This window comes from Emydura macquarii, unplaced genomic scaffold (assembly GCF_026122565.2).
Source record: "Emydura macquarii macquarii isolate MOO-44397 ecotype Brisbane River unplaced genomic scaffold, CSIRO-AGI_Emac_v2 contig_1254, whole genome shotgun sequence".
Lineage (NCBI taxonomy): Eukaryota > Metazoa > Chordata > Testudines > Chelidae > Emydura > Emydura macquarii.
In genome coordinates, this window is record NW_027131391.1 from 9,351,013 (window position 1) to 9,366,001 (window position 14,989).

At 43.9% G+C, this 14,989-nt stretch overlaps 2 protein-coding genes across 10 annotated transcripts in view; one reads left to right on the plus strand and one right to left on the minus strand.

Annotated features, from left to right (window-relative positions):
• Positions 1-11,855, plus strand: part of LOC137154520 (acyl-CoA dehydrogenase family member 11-like) — a 37,353-nt gene extending 25,498 nt beyond the window's left edge. The window contains exon 15 of the mRNA XM_067550233.1: positions 10,929-11,855. The gene's annotated coding sequence lies outside the window, so the exon portion shown is untranslated. The remainder of the gene's footprint in view (positions 1-10,928) is intronic.
• Positions 800-14,989, minus strand: part of MTMR3 (myotubularin related protein 3) — a 145,275-nt gene continuing 131,085 nt past the window's right edge. For 6 of the 9 annotated variants that reach the window (XM_067550225.1, XM_067550227.1, XM_067550223.1 and 3 more), the window contains 4 exons: positions 14,112-14,222; positions 13,466-13,554; positions 9,671-9,697; positions 4,112-6,712 (listed from right to left, as the gene is read on the minus strand). In XM_067550225.1, coding sequence (XP_067406326.1) covers positions 6,541-6,712; positions 9,671-9,697; positions 13,466-13,554; positions 14,112-14,222 — 399 coding nt within the window. In that variant the 3' untranslated portion in view covers positions 4,112-6,540. Of the gene's footprint in view, positions 4,045-4,111; positions 6,713-9,670; positions 9,698-13,465; positions 13,555-14,111; positions 14,223-14,989 lie in introns of those variants that run through there. The other 3 variants (XM_067550228.1, XM_067550226.1, XR_010920227.1) reach the window with 2 other exon arrangements.

Consider the following 14,989-nt stretch of genomic DNA (forward strand, 5'->3'; position numbering starts at 1 on the left):
GAGACAGAGCAGGTCTCATCTCCATACCAGGCTAGTGGTATACCCTGCTGAATTGAACGAAGAGGGCAGATGAGGGAAAGGAATTATAAATATGCTGCAGCCTACCACAGCCTTCCCCCCCTCCGCAAAAATCTCAGTTACATGCAGTGTGCTCCTTGCCTGACCCAGCCCAGTCACTGCACCTCTAAACACAGTTAAATATTGTTACCAAAGATGTACTGTTCCTTGCCCAATGATATAGGTAACTACAAAATGTAACCAGGAGGGTTCTAAGCCTTCTTGGCGCTGAGGCATGCAGAGCCTCCGAAGTGTACCAACCCCAATCTCGGTCTTTTTCCGTGAAGCTGCTCTACAAAAGCTGCTGCACTGAACGCTATTGTGGGATGAGACAAGTCACTTCAATATGAATCTTGCTCCAGGCCCCAGAATGAGAAAGTTGCCTTGAAGAAGCTGTTTTTAAGTCACTTTAATCAGCTGTTGTCACAGGCTCCTGGAGGAAAAGGGCTCACGCATGCGGAGCACAAGGGACTGTTGTATTACCACAGCTGGTAGCCAAAGGGGCTACAGCTCACACACCCACTCATAAGGTGCGTCTACACAGAGTCACGCCCTGCTTTCAGTGGCGCGCGTAGGCATACTGCGCTAGCTCACATCTAGTGAGCTTGGGTACTAACAGCAGTGACGCCGCGGCAGCACAAGCTGTACAAACCCACTCAGGATCCTGGCTGTGCACCCGGACAGTCAGCATGTGCTGAAGTCTGCACTGACACAGCTTCACTGCTACTGCTACCCGGCTCAGCGAGTCAGGCTAGCTCAGGTGTGTCTACCTGTGCTGCAGTCACAGGCGTGACCAGTGCAGGTTTGCCCGAGGGGTGGCAGGACCATGTGGTGCCATGCAGAGATGGGGGAAAGTAGTGAAAACTGTTACCAGAGAGGTGCGTTTGAGAGGCACCAAAAGGGGGCTAAAGCACAGCTCACCTGTATCTGTGACAGATCCAATACAGAATGAAAGCGACCCACATTTGACTTCTAGCATTAGGAGCTGTTTGTAGACGTTAACAGACCATTGAGATTCCGATGCTTGCTAGGAGCCCATCTCCTGGAGTGCAGAGCTTTGGAGGGCTGTAATGATCCATGTTAACTGGGAGCCTGGGACTATTTATTTTGGGAGGAGGTGGATTTTTAAAACAAAAAATAAAGTTTTTTGAACAATGCAACTACTTCTTTTTCCTAATATATGAGCTGCAATTTGCCTAAAAATAAACCACCACAAACTGGAAGCCCTACATATATACTGAGTTACAAAACACAAGGGACTGTACAATTGTCATTGTGTATGAAAATGACAAATTTATTAATATCTAAATCGTCACTGAGGTGACAGCAGAATAAATGCTGTTACAATTTACAATGCCACTAGCCAGCTCTCTGATCTCATAGATTTGCGTGTGTTAAGATACTTAATGTTCTTGAAGCAATTGATCAGATCTTAGATGCTATTTTAATAAAAATTCCACTGAGAATGTACCATCAAATGCATCACCTGTGACTCCTGCAAGACAATCATTTAACAATATAACTCTGGGAATTAGGTAAAAACCAGACTTCTTAAATAGTAAGATAAAACTTTAGCAGCATTTCAAAAATTTGAAAAGCGAAAGGGTGTGCTGACCTTAAAACTGCAAAAGCAACAATCTCTCAGACCCAAAGCCTGCACTGTGAGCATAAAAGGCAAGGATGGAGATCATTATTTACCTGATCCCCGTGGGATGTTTATACACGGTACAGTTAGCCAGACAAATGTTGAGAGACTCAGGGCTATAACTCATTTTTCCAAGAATAACTCACTCTGAGAACTGAACTTCATACAGCAGTGGTTGCAGCAGTTCCTGTACACTCCAAAATAACCAATTACTGCCCTGCCCTTCACCTAACTCGAGAGGGACCTTGGTAAGTTCTCTCAACTTGCCAATAGTCTACCATAACTCAGGATCTGTAGAAGAGGAAAGCACACCATTGCCTGCAAGGCACTCCCAGCTGCCATTCAGTGACCCCTGAATCAGCTCAGCATACTTGCACATGGTTACTGCCCTTGGCAACCTCCACTGCTAGTTGATAACAGTGGTTCAAAACCTTTTCCATATCAGGACTTACTCCCCATATACAGGTTCGTACTCCCTTTTTGCAGTCTGGTACCGTGTTCTTAATCTCCAGGTGAAGAACCCTTGGTTTACTGCCGTTCACATTGCCACCAGCATACCGCAACTGTGGATCACAAACCGAAGTTCTGAACTAATCGGACCCCATGACCACCTCGCTTTGTCATGAATTGCACTTTAATATAATGTTCTCTCTTCATCAGTGGCTGTTGGGGTCGCCATTGTCCAATTTTATGGTCCTGTTTCATGTGATGGGTCTTTGAGCTCTTGGGACTGTCTTCTCCCACAGCCACCAATTAATAGCTTTGACGCGATCCACAAGCAGTGCTTATAAAGGCTTCGTACATCCTTAAAAATGACCGTCTGTAAGGCAGCATGAAGCTGTCGATGGTGATAACGTGACTACTTTATTTTTTCTTTTTAACTTGTTTTGGACTTGTAAGCTGTTTACGAGCTCTACAAAGGGGAAAGGAATGAATGCTCTCTCGGGAAAGGTGATCACTAAGATATGGACTTCTACACAAAGACAACCATGCATTACTGCAGGGACTGCAAACCAGCTGTAAGGGTGGTCCTTTTGGATTCTTTAACTGAAGACCCTTCTGTCCACCTCTGGGGTCACTCCAGGTGAAAATGAAAGATCATCTGGCACTTTCCGACAATAGTAAGGGATAATTATAGTGGTCTCTCCATAACAGAGAACAACATCCAATGAGAACATGCAATTGGTTGGTAGTTGGTAAGCACATAAGCAAGAAATTACTAGAAAAGCACTTTAAAGTAACTAGAGTATGAAAGGAGCTATATACAATCAAATTCTGATCTGTAATTGAAAACCTGCTCTTCCCTTACTTGTTCTTAATAGTGCACAATATTACATGGGCTTTTATATTTTGTTCTTGAAGCTGTGAGATACAGCCCCTGGTTTTGATCACTGCTCTGTTCAGAATCTGCAGTATTTAATTTTCAAAAACATGCAAGAAGAAAAGTTTATAAAACAACTGTGCATCACATCTGTGTGACTAGAATAGGGCTGTTTCCTAAATAACAGAGATGTGCAGAATATACTTCAGTCTCCCAAAGAGTTCAATACAAAAAATCCCTTCTCTGACTTAAAATACAGAAAACAAAAATACCACTACAAGAACATGAGCTGGTGGGATGGAAAGTGAACAGGAGTGTATATGAGGCTAGGGTGCTGAAATGAACTGGCTGCTCTAAGGAAGTAACACTGCTCAGACCCATCAGCAGGTTAGATTTTGCAGGAGAACTAGCAGGTGAGTTCTCCACCTTTTGGGGAGGGATTAAGAAGAGAGTTTTCAGCATTAAACCTGAATCAGTTTGGTTTGTTTCCAAAGAGCCACAGCTGCACCATCAACACTGAGAATAAGGAGAAAGGTTGCAAGTAAGAACTAAGCTTTAACTTCCCCACCAACACTGTCCAACAGTAAATGTTACAGCATGGTTGCTGCAGAGGGAAGAAATGCACAGAGCTTCTGTTTCTAAAGCACACTGAAACCAGATGCGAAGTCTGTGGTGGCCGGGGCCATTTCTACACAGTTGTGGTTGTGCTAATAAAATCGTTGGCTCAGACTTTGAAATCTGATGGTCAGTGCACAGTAAGAGAAGTATGAGGTACAAAGGAAGTTTTAACACCCAGTACTCCTGCCCCAGGGAAAACTGTATTGATTGTTATGGAGCAATACCTGATGCTGCACGTGCTTTCATACCAGGAAAACCAAGCTTAATATTTTTCTTCTAAACTTAGGAGCCCCAGCGTGTGTTCCTTGCAAAGACACACAGTGGAAAAGAAAGCAGGAGGCGGCTTATGGCAGGCTCCTTTATGAAAGGCTTTGGTGTTTATATTGAACCTCACATATTTCATCTATGAAAGACAGGAAAGAAAAAGAAAAATTAGGAAGTGTATTAGCAAATGCTCCCATGCAAAACGCTAAACTTTATTCACTTTTATTTATAGATTTAACAATTCTAAAGTATTTACTTCTTGCTTTGACAAAAATGAAAAATATAGGAGCACTTTACTCCTCTGTAGGAGAGAAGGGTTATATATACAGCTATGGAGAGATATCGGTTCCCCCTTTACATACAAAGAAAAATAATATTAATAAAAAAGTGCTTCATTGATCAAAAAAGACTAAGAGCTGCAAGCATTTATTCACACTGTATATCACATACCAAAAAACCCGTATCATAACCTCTTGGCACCTGTCATTAGGAACTGCAGAATCTCAGACTTATTCCTGACTCTTTGCACCACAAAACCACATAATGTTAGTGTGTAGAACTACACCATGGCCACTAAGTCAAGCTTCTAACCACCAGCCTCAAAGGAAAAGCCAGAGAGATAGGAGCTGTATATTATCCTGGTTTCCATTCCAACCTTCTCGGCTGCATCTGGAACTGAAACTGCTATAGCAGTTCTATTCAGGATTTTTACTGCATTTTCCCAGGAATGACTCATTTTTGATAGGACTCCAATGGGAGACCCTAGCTTTTTCTTTGCTTTTTCCTACTGCTGATTTCCAAGTGTTTCAAAACGTGCCAAGGAGCATTGTTATCAGATCTCCTGGCCTCTAAGCACATGGGCTGCTATGCTAAAACCAGCCTCTTGGAACATTCATTTTCATCTTGTAAAACTTCAGCTTACACTACAGCAGTGTATGCACCTTTCACAAGCGGTGTGGAAAGATCAGACATCAAGAATAAAATACCTTGAGATGTCTTTCTCCTAAGGTTCTATGAGGTATTCTGAGACGCTTCTCTCTCTTTATGAAGTTCCCTCTAGGAGGCGTCATTTTGATGTTCCACTGAAGGCAAATACCCATCTAGCCCAACAGCCATTATAATTCCTTGTGCTTTTGTACTCAAAAACCTTTACATATTCCAATGGAATTTGTTCTACTTGAGCACATCAGAAGTAGAAGCTGTCACAGCTTAGCCTAGACAATATATTATGAAACAGGACATTACAATGTACTTTTCTTCCTTCTCCAAGCTGCATTAAGTATACTGTATCATAAGAAAAAGGATGTGGGCACCAAATATTCTCATTAAGAAATAGATATTCAAAAGACTCACAATTTAATGAGGTGACTTGAAAAAGTTGCTTTCAAATTAGGGGGGTAAATCCATGATTTGTTTTGATTAGATCTTTGATCAGGATTTTCATGTCTGAAGTATACAGATCACAGAATGAAAAGGAGGAAATGTTCCACAGACATGACACGCATCCATGTACTTATTTTCACTGACTGGCAGCCTCAGGCCAAGGGAGTTTCACTCAGCAAGATATCACAGCCATTTGAATTCTCTCCTTAAAGCGTGAGTCTGATCAACAGTATGACATTCCGTCTATGTTTGAATGCACCATAGAGAGTGCTCTATCGGTGAAACAGCTCGACATTCTGGGTAAACTAGCCGAAAAAAATGGGACACGGGTGGTAGTTTAAAGGTCTCCCAATTTCCCAGACACCACTTTCATTATGCTGAGTTGCATTTACAGACCCTTACACAGAGGTGCCAGTGTAAATCAGTCCTCAACAATTCAATAGCCTTCCCTTTCACTGCCCGCACACAAGCACACACGTTCCTTAGCCAAAGGTGCCCAGGTGTTTCCACTCAAAGCCACAGCCGGCTTGGCTAAAGACAATAAAACATGTGGATTACGTATGTAAATTCAGAGCCGCTGAGTATGGAAATCTGTGATTGATTCCCCTTTCACGCGGTGAGGGTAACTAACCCCACTCTAAGAACAGAGGGAGAGTGCTCTCTTGGAAAAGAGATTTCCATTTTTTCTAGCAGCAAGTTTCCCAAACAGCAGTTTCTTGTTTGGAAGTAAAAGGAGTGACTGAAAGCACAAGCACTGACACTACTGGTATTCACACTCTGCACGCTGACTCTGCACTGATTCCCCTCCTCTCCTTTCCTCCATAAAATTGAGACGTCTGTCTGCAGCACAGTTCAATGGTGGGGCAGCTAGAGGATGACGGAGACCTGGTCCTGGCCCCAGCACCCTTCCCAATTCCCTGGTCTTCCAAAAAACAAAAAAAAAAACATACATATATATATACATATATATATACACACATATATATACATATATATATGTGTACACACACACACACACACACACACACACACACACACACACAGAGGATAAAAAGGAAAGGGAGGGGATAGCTGGAAAAGAAGAATTCCACAATCCAGTGGTACGTCCTAGAGTTCTGTCCCTCTGAGCAATGATCCATGCCCCAATCTCCAAAGTGCACGGCTTCTCCAGTCCCACCAGTCTGTCCACCAAGCATGTCTGTTTAGGAAAGAGTCAGTGGGTCTCTTTCACCCTTCCTTCTAGGCTGGAGCTTCAATTTGAAGTGGCAGCGATTGGTTTATCCAGTTCGAGGTCAAGGCTGGAACTACTGGGATGCAAGTTGCTATAGCAAGATTTGCAGACTCTGCTGGGTTCAAAAAGCTGTTGACTGGGAACTGGCACCTTCTGGTTACAGCAACTGGAGCAAAACACATTCCCACAATTCCTTGGATCAGGAAAAGAAAAGAGAGAAATGGAAGAAAAAAAATTAGAAGCAATTTGATTGAGTTAGACAAATTCTAAAATTACCGGATGCCTTTGCAGGTGAACTAAGTGCTTGTGAAATGGGTCAGACTGATAGCTCTGGAGACTGCAGCTGTTATTCGCTAAACAGAGCACAGGCAGACACACGCAAGCTTCCCTTCCAACCACACCCGTGTTTCACCACTGATGGGACCACCTCTGAAGCTGATGATTGAGTCTCCATTCATGATTCAACCACTGGCCTCTCCTAAGACTTGGGGTAAAATTTCAAAAGCACCTACGTGATTTAGGCAGCGACATCCCACTTTAAATGGGACTTAGGTGTCTAAGTCACTTACGTGACTGAAAATTTTACCTTGTGTTCAATTATGGGGTGCATTAGGAGCTGGACTGAGACCCCCAAATTAGTGCAAGTAAGCCAAAGAGTTGTTGGATGGCGAAGTTTTTCTTTATTACTAATCTTGTACAGATCTGAAAAAGTGACTCAAAGGTGAAAAGCTCCATGTCCCCTTAATCCTCTAACTCTACAGCATTCCTGCTTGGTAAGACAGAGTACACAAAGGGGTAGTTAAGCCCTTTTTCTTGTTTCTTACATGTATATGTGTCGGATAATTTAAGAATGGGGCAGGTAAAATATGAAAAAACTTTAACAAATGTAGCCTACCCACCACCCGCAGGATCCAATAAAGGTCTGTGCTGACATGACTGTAGCTCAGTGGAACCAAAGCAGCACCATACTTCTGCGCACAGAAAATGTGAAAGTCAACCACAATCATGCAAAGCCATGGGATGAGCAGCCATGTATGTATTCCATGCTTAGAAAGTGACAACAACAATGCAGCAGAGCAAGCAGTCTCGTACGCATTCCTGTCAAGTGTCAGTCGGCAAAGGCACGCTGGATCATGCGTCTTAGGGGTATCATGGATCAATTTGGAATCTTGAAAATGATTAAATTCTTCACTCCCACACCCCCCTCAAATCCTGGCTCTGATCATTTTAAGCTGGCAGACACTAAATTCACAAGCCCTGCCTTCCAAAACTAGGCAGGCATTATTAAGGCTTTAGCACTGCTTCAGGGACCTGAATTTTTCAAATTCTACACAGAAGCTTCCAGAGTTTATCTGCTTGGCTTATGTTTTTCTCATTAACTCTTTGGTGTTAGGATTTTGTGCCCTTATGGGCTTATGGTGGGAGATCTTGATTTCCTGCTGCCAAGAGACAGATAGGCAGAAAAGTCTGCATGTGTCTAGCAGCCTTGTTTAATCCTTCAATGCCAGGAGACAAGATTTCCTGATGCTAGTCACTGGTGGAATGAGACAGCAAAGGGAAATTCCATTTCTCACCTCAATGGGCTAATTTCCCCAGCTCTGCACAGCAGCTTCTGGTTATAAAGCTCTAACCTTAGCACTAGGAAACTCACTTTGGCTACAGTGGTTTTTGAATTCTTCATATGGACTCCATTAGAAACGGCTATTAGAAAAAACCGCAGGAGTGAAAACAGTTTAATGCAATGCAATACAAAGAAGCCCTGCAGGAAAGCAGTTTGGATATCCTACAGCTGTTTGTTTCTGAAAGAAAAAACTTAACTGTTGACAGACTAGAACAAAATGGTTTTCTGGAGAAAAGCAGCAAAACATTTTTTAAAATACATATCTATTTGTTGTAGATCAGCAGCTGGTTTGACACGTCTGATTTGTTTTCTCTTTCAAACTCTGTTTCCAGAACAGTTCTCCCCCTAACTCCTGCAGGGCCAGTAGAACCTGTCATATTGTGTTCCCTGTGCCTGGCTAGACTTCTTTTTCACTTCCGAGGTTCAATCAGTCTCGTCCCTCCAGCCCCCTTTGACAGGCACCAGAGGCTCAATGGGAAAGTCATATTCCTCCTCAGAGAGACAACCTCGCTTTTGCTTTCCCAACATCATGCTACTAAATCCCACCTTCTCTTGCCAAGTCATGAACACTCACCCTTACCCTTGCCCCACAGGCCCTCCGTTACTTGCTTTCCCCATGGTATTTTTTACTACTGCTAAAATGGCAAAGCCAAACCAGAACTCTCCTCTGTCATTCACACTTCACAAAAAGCTAAGACAAAAAGGAAAAAGGTTGAAAATAAATTGGTAACAACTAAACTTGTAGGCTGCTCCGTGCAATTAGAAGTGAACCATTCACAGATTCCAAGGCCAGAGGGAACCATTGTGATCACCTAGTCCAGTGGTCCCCAAACTTTTTAGGTTATGCCTTCCCTTATCCATAATGGACTCTGTCCACATCCCCCCACTCCTGGGGCCAAGGTCAGGGACGGAGCTACAGCTGGGAGCAGGGGTGGGGCTGGAGCGGGGGTGGGGTGACACTCCCTCCCTGCCCTAGGCTCCACTGCACCCCCTGAATGTTCCTCCATGCCCCACTAGGGGGGTGCGCCCCACAGTTTGGGGACCATTGATCTAGTCTGATCCTCTGTATAACCCCTTGTAGAACTTACCCCAAAATATTGCCTAAAGCAGATCCAATCTTGGTTTAAAATATCCAATCTTGATTTAAAAATTGTCAGTGATGGAGAATCCACCATGACCCTTGGTAAATTGTTCCAATGATTAATTACTCTCCCTGCTAAAAATGTATGCCTTATATCCAGTCTGAATTTGTTCCTTGTTTCTCAAACGAATGACTCGCTGAAGTGGGGGTTAGTTTGAACAGTGATGTGGATTATATTACAAAAAGCTGAGTCCTAAATGCCTTTGTGTGGAAAGAGCTGCCTGATCAGATTCATATAAATCAAAACACCTGACAGGCTGTACTATCCACCCAGGACTCATTTCTGGACAAGTGAAGAACAAAGACCGGGGGAATAAACAAAGTTAGTTTGGAGAAGTTATCAAAGAAATGCAGACAAACAACAGGCAGAGGCTGTTGCAAATGCTCACCAGGTTTGATCAACACGTTCAATGTCCCTGCAGGGAGGGGGAGAAAGAGCTCAGAGGGGAACTAGTAAAAGAAGCAAATGGTGTCAACGAGGGACACTGAAATTTCTTTAACTTGCTCAAGGGTACAGAATATGTGGTTTTCAACCTCATTTTCGCCTTCATGGGGACAGGGTGAGCACGTCTGCCCTGAGCAGCAGAACTGATGAAACATTAAGCTATGAAAACATTTGGTTTTCTTGTTCCTTAGGTCACTTATTTCTTACTAGTTCCTTGAAAGCCATCTCAACCAATACAGACAGCCTGTTCAACCGGGCTGGAAACACTGAGAATATGCAGGAACTAAAGGGTAATTTGCAATAAAACTTGAATCCCTGAAGTGACTGTAACTTTAGCACTGACACCTTGCATTCTCTGTCTCCCTGGAATCGCTTTGCAATTTTGCATCTAGCCTACAGCTTTCCAGGCCTGGGCTCTCAAGGGCTCCTGTTCTGTGTACACCTAATTCTCATCAAATTTGTCAGTTGTATGTAATTTTAATACCTAGCATTTATACTTTTCATCTGATGCTGTAAATCACATATATATACACAGACAAAGAATGCTGAGAAAATCAAAACTGCTCAACTTATTATGTTCATTCTTCACTGGGTTTGTTTATCTTCTCAAGAGGACAAAATGGAACAAAATATAAAAATGCAACAGATGCTTTAACTCATTGCTGCTTCAAAGGGCAATAGAGCATCAAAAACAGATGATCACCATCTGTTTAAGTGCTATCTTCTCTGACTACCTTGTCCGCTCCAGTATCCAGCAACGGGATTTGGTAACAGAGGGATACATCTTGATTCCCTGAAGCATGAAAACATGACTTACAAAGAGGAGGTTACTTATCTGTAACTGGAGGTTCTTCGAGATGTGTGGTCCCGATCTGCATTCCACTGTGGATTATGTACATGTGCCATGTGCCAGAGCTTTTCAAAGTGGTATTGCTCGTCGGTCTGCGCATGCGCCCTTCTACCACCTCGTAGTTTGGCCCAAGGCAGAAAAGGGCAGGGCAGACGGACCACATCTCCAGTTCCTTCTTCACCGCAGATCTACCAGATCCGCAGCAGAAGGGAAGGAGGGTGGAATCAGAACATAGATAGGGACCACACATCTCGAAGAACCTCCAGTTACAGGTAAGTAACCTCCTCTTCTTCTTTGAGTGATGGTCCTACTGTATTCCACTGAGGGTGATTAACAAGCAGTATCCATACAGGAGAAGCGTGCGACGAAAATGACGGAACTGTGGAACGTAGGACCGCTGCGCTGAATGAGGCATCTGTCGTGAAATCATGTACTAGAGAATAGTGAGAGGACAAGGTGTGCACCGAACTCCATGTGGCTGGCTGCCGTATCTATGTCCGCAAGGAGCACGTTTTGGAGTGCGGCTGTGGTGATGCTTGTGCTCCCGTGGAACGGGCACGTATCCCACCTGGTGGAGATTGTCCCGACAATTGGTAGCAGCGCATAATACATCCTGAGACCCACTTGGAGATTCTCTGGGTGAAGATGGCCTGTCCCTTAATTCTCCCTGCTATGGCGACAAATATCTTGCCTTGGTCAGAGTTAACCACTTGAGGGAGCCTGAACCTAGGGATGATCTCTTTTAACAAAAAATTTCTTACAACAGTTGCAGTTGTTTTTCTGGCGGGAGTAGCTTCAACCCAGTGGGTTAACTGATCAACAATCACCAGCACATATTTGTAATCTTGGCAGGCTGGCAAGGAAATAAAATCTAATTGCAAGTTTTCAAATGGTTAAACTGTCCATGGCTGGGCACTTTCTTTTAGATCTTTCCGGGATACTGCATTAAAGGCTTGGCAAGTGGGGCAGGATTGGGTTACCCTTTTTGCTACCTGATGGACTCCAGGAGCAAACCATGTACGCAGGATGTTTATAGTTAGAAGAGGTAGAAAGTGTAAAGCCAATAGCAATAACAATAATAATTTGAGTGTACCAATAAGCATTAAGAATTTATGCATATGTAATTTCTTTGTTTGTGTTTGTATAAATATGCAAGAGAACATGCCTTCGGGGTCTCACACTGACCACTTGCTGGGAAGTGTCCGACCTCTGCAGAAATAAAACTTGGAGACTGCCCAAATACCTGCTTAGATCTCTTTTTTATCTGGTGCAGGGTAAACGAACCTCATTTGGACTCTTTTTCCAACACTTTCAAAATGGCTTCCTCCTTTGTAGTTAAAAATGCACATTGAGGGAATGGAGTCGCTGTTCCTCATGAGAGATGTGTGGTTTGGGGAAGAAGGTAGGTAAATGTATGGGTTGGCTGAGATGGAATTGGGAAACCACTTTTGGTAGAAATCTGGGATGTAGTTGCTGTGAAATCTTGTCTTTGTGGAATATGGTAAAAAGGGGGGTTGCCATCATGGCCCACAGATTGCTAACCCTCCTCGCTGAGGTAATGGCAAAGAGGAAAGCAACCTTCACAGAGAGGAGAGAAAGCGGGCAGGAGGCCAGATGTTCAAAAGGGAAAGTTCATTAACAAGGTAAGGGACTAGGTTGAGGTCCTGCTGAGAGGTGATAAGCCGAATGGGTGGGTATTTACATATAAGGCACTTCCAGAATCGGGCAGTCAAGGGATGGGTAAAAATTGAATGCCCTTCCACTGGAGGGTGGAAAGCACTAATGGTTGCTGCATATACCCTGATGGAATTGAGAGTGAACCCTGAGGTTTTCAGACAGAGGAAACCGTCCAAAAACATCGGGATGACCACAGCTTCGAGGGTGAGGCCTTGTTGTGGTGCCCAGGAAATGAAATGTGTCCATTTAGCCTGATAAGAGCGTCTTGTAGAGTCCTTCCAGCTACTGGAGAGGATGTCTTGTACTGGTAACGAGCATTCTCATGCTAACACGAGTTGTCCACCAAAAAACCAAGCTGTCAGGTGGAGTATCCGTGGACTGGGGTGCATCACCAAGGACAAGAGGACAGCAGAGGTTCTGAATTGGCTCATACTGCCGTGAGAAGGAACTCGAGACATGGTCGATCTGCCCTGCCCTTTATCACCTTGGGCAAAACCATGAGGCAGTACAAGGTGTACGCACGGACCACAAGCAACGCTACTTTGAAAAGCTCCAGCTCCGGGTGCATAACCCTCCCTGAAATAAAATAGGGACCATCACTCAAAGAACCTGGGATTTTTCTCTGTCTCAAGCCAGGATGCTATCTAATTAATAGGACAGCGCCACCTGCCCTTCATGCTGGTGCTGGCACTATCTAGCATGGCCTATCAGCAATAGGTTTGGCTAAGGCTAATCCAATCTGCCTCTACTTCAGACGGGTCCATTTCAGAATCCTTTACACAAGCAATTGGGGGAGGTGGAGGGGGGAGATGGAAAGTAACAGATTCCCAAGTATGTTGGTTACTGAATGGGAAGAGGTTTAGACCATATTTGATAATATTTACATTTATTTAAAAAAATGTCATCATAATGTAAGGAAAAAGGCAGGCTGAATCTGTCTGACCAGGTATGACGCTGACAGCAGCTGTGGCTTTTGAAATAGACACTGCAAACAAACTGGAACCCAAGAGCAAAAACAGCCCCCCAAAGAAGGCAGGGTTCCTTGACTTGCTTCAGCAGTGCATATGGTCTTCCTACTCTAGAATTTCTCTTATCCAGGCATCCTTCCTAGCCTTTCCTAATTTAAAAGGAACAGAATTGTCAATCCAACACCGGCCAGCCTCACTGTTCAATGCTTTCCCTTTCACCTTCAGCTCTCTATGGACAGGTTACCTGCAGTGGTGCTTCCTGCTGGCAAGCCAGAATGTACTGTCACAGCCATAGCAGTGTGCAGCGAGGTGGTCTGGGATCCATCGTGTCATCTGTGGAACATAGAACACAAAGACAAATTTGTCAAGGAGACAGCATTTGAACAGCAACAAATCAGTCTGGCCTGAGCTTATGAAGAGCACAGTGCCACGAAGAGCACAGTGATGGAAGTGTCCCCTGCTACTTTAATTGGACAGATTCGATGCTAGCAATAATGAAAGAAAAAGAAGGCAGAAATCTTCTCCTCGGAAAGTGATCCACCAAATTCCCTCCAGCCACATAGAGAAGTTCTAATACATAGCTCACTGATTTCTTTCTATACTTCAAAGGTACCCAAGTCAAACACATTTACAGGGAATGCGTTAGTCCAGGGTTCTTTCAGCTATTGTCTTTCCATGGCTTCTCAGAGCTAGTTCATAGACACCTGACAGTAGAGGGCTCCACCGCACAGGTACAGATTTTCAACGTGTTAGTGATAAGTGTTGGCAAGGGAGATAGTTTACAAGAATTGGTGTGTGACCATGGGGCTGTAGCATAACAGTGTTGTGGAAATCATGTCCTAACAGAAGGAAAGAGAGAGGAATATCACAGACAGGTATTTAGTCTGTACCTCTGTGTCCTGTTTATCCACCTGCTCCCAGCTGGCTTCAGAGAAAATCTCTGTGCTGCAGCGAGACAAGCAGTTCTGATCCAGATTGCTTTCCGAGTCGGGTATTGAAGTCTGTTGGCAAACAAACACAGCTGAACAGAACCTGCACATACTCCCACTTCCACATGAACCAGAAGCAGACAGTTGGGAAGGGGGAATCTGTGCACCTCCTGCTAGGGAAAGCTAGATTATACTTGGACTGGAAGGGTGCAGGTCAGATATACTTACACACCTATAACTGAGTCTGTGCTGCCGCAACCACGAGTTCTGTCTGGGATGGGATTAGTGTGCAACAAGGCACTTTGCTTGTGTAATGGTGTACTGCAACAGGACAGAATTAAACTGTTAACCCTTTGATACCAGGATAGCGGATTAAAATCTACCTGCTGCTGTGTATGTGCAAGGTTCTGGCCATACAGCATGGTTAACAGTGGCACCTCACAAATCTCACAGCTGTACCCTCTCAATCCAGTTTCTGAGCCCTATTTCCTTTCCAAAGTTCTTTAACTTTAAAAAACAAGATTTGTAATACGTGTATGCCTTGCTGTTTCTGACAGTTCCTTTGGGAAGATGCAAGTTAAAATCAAACATGCAGAGGTAAGGATTAGAGACCACCTGCACAAGTAATCTTTGGACTGATGCTTCCTTAATCCAGTACTGCCAAGTAGAACTTTATTTAAACTGACACTTGGTCAAAGAACACACATGCCAGCTCTTCCACACATGAGAGATTCAAGAACCTTTGTTCTCCACCTTTCAGTACTGGTGAGCTAGCGTACAGAACCAGATCCCTATCAAGACTGAGCAGAAATGAAAGGTACAGACTAGGAGCCAAGTCT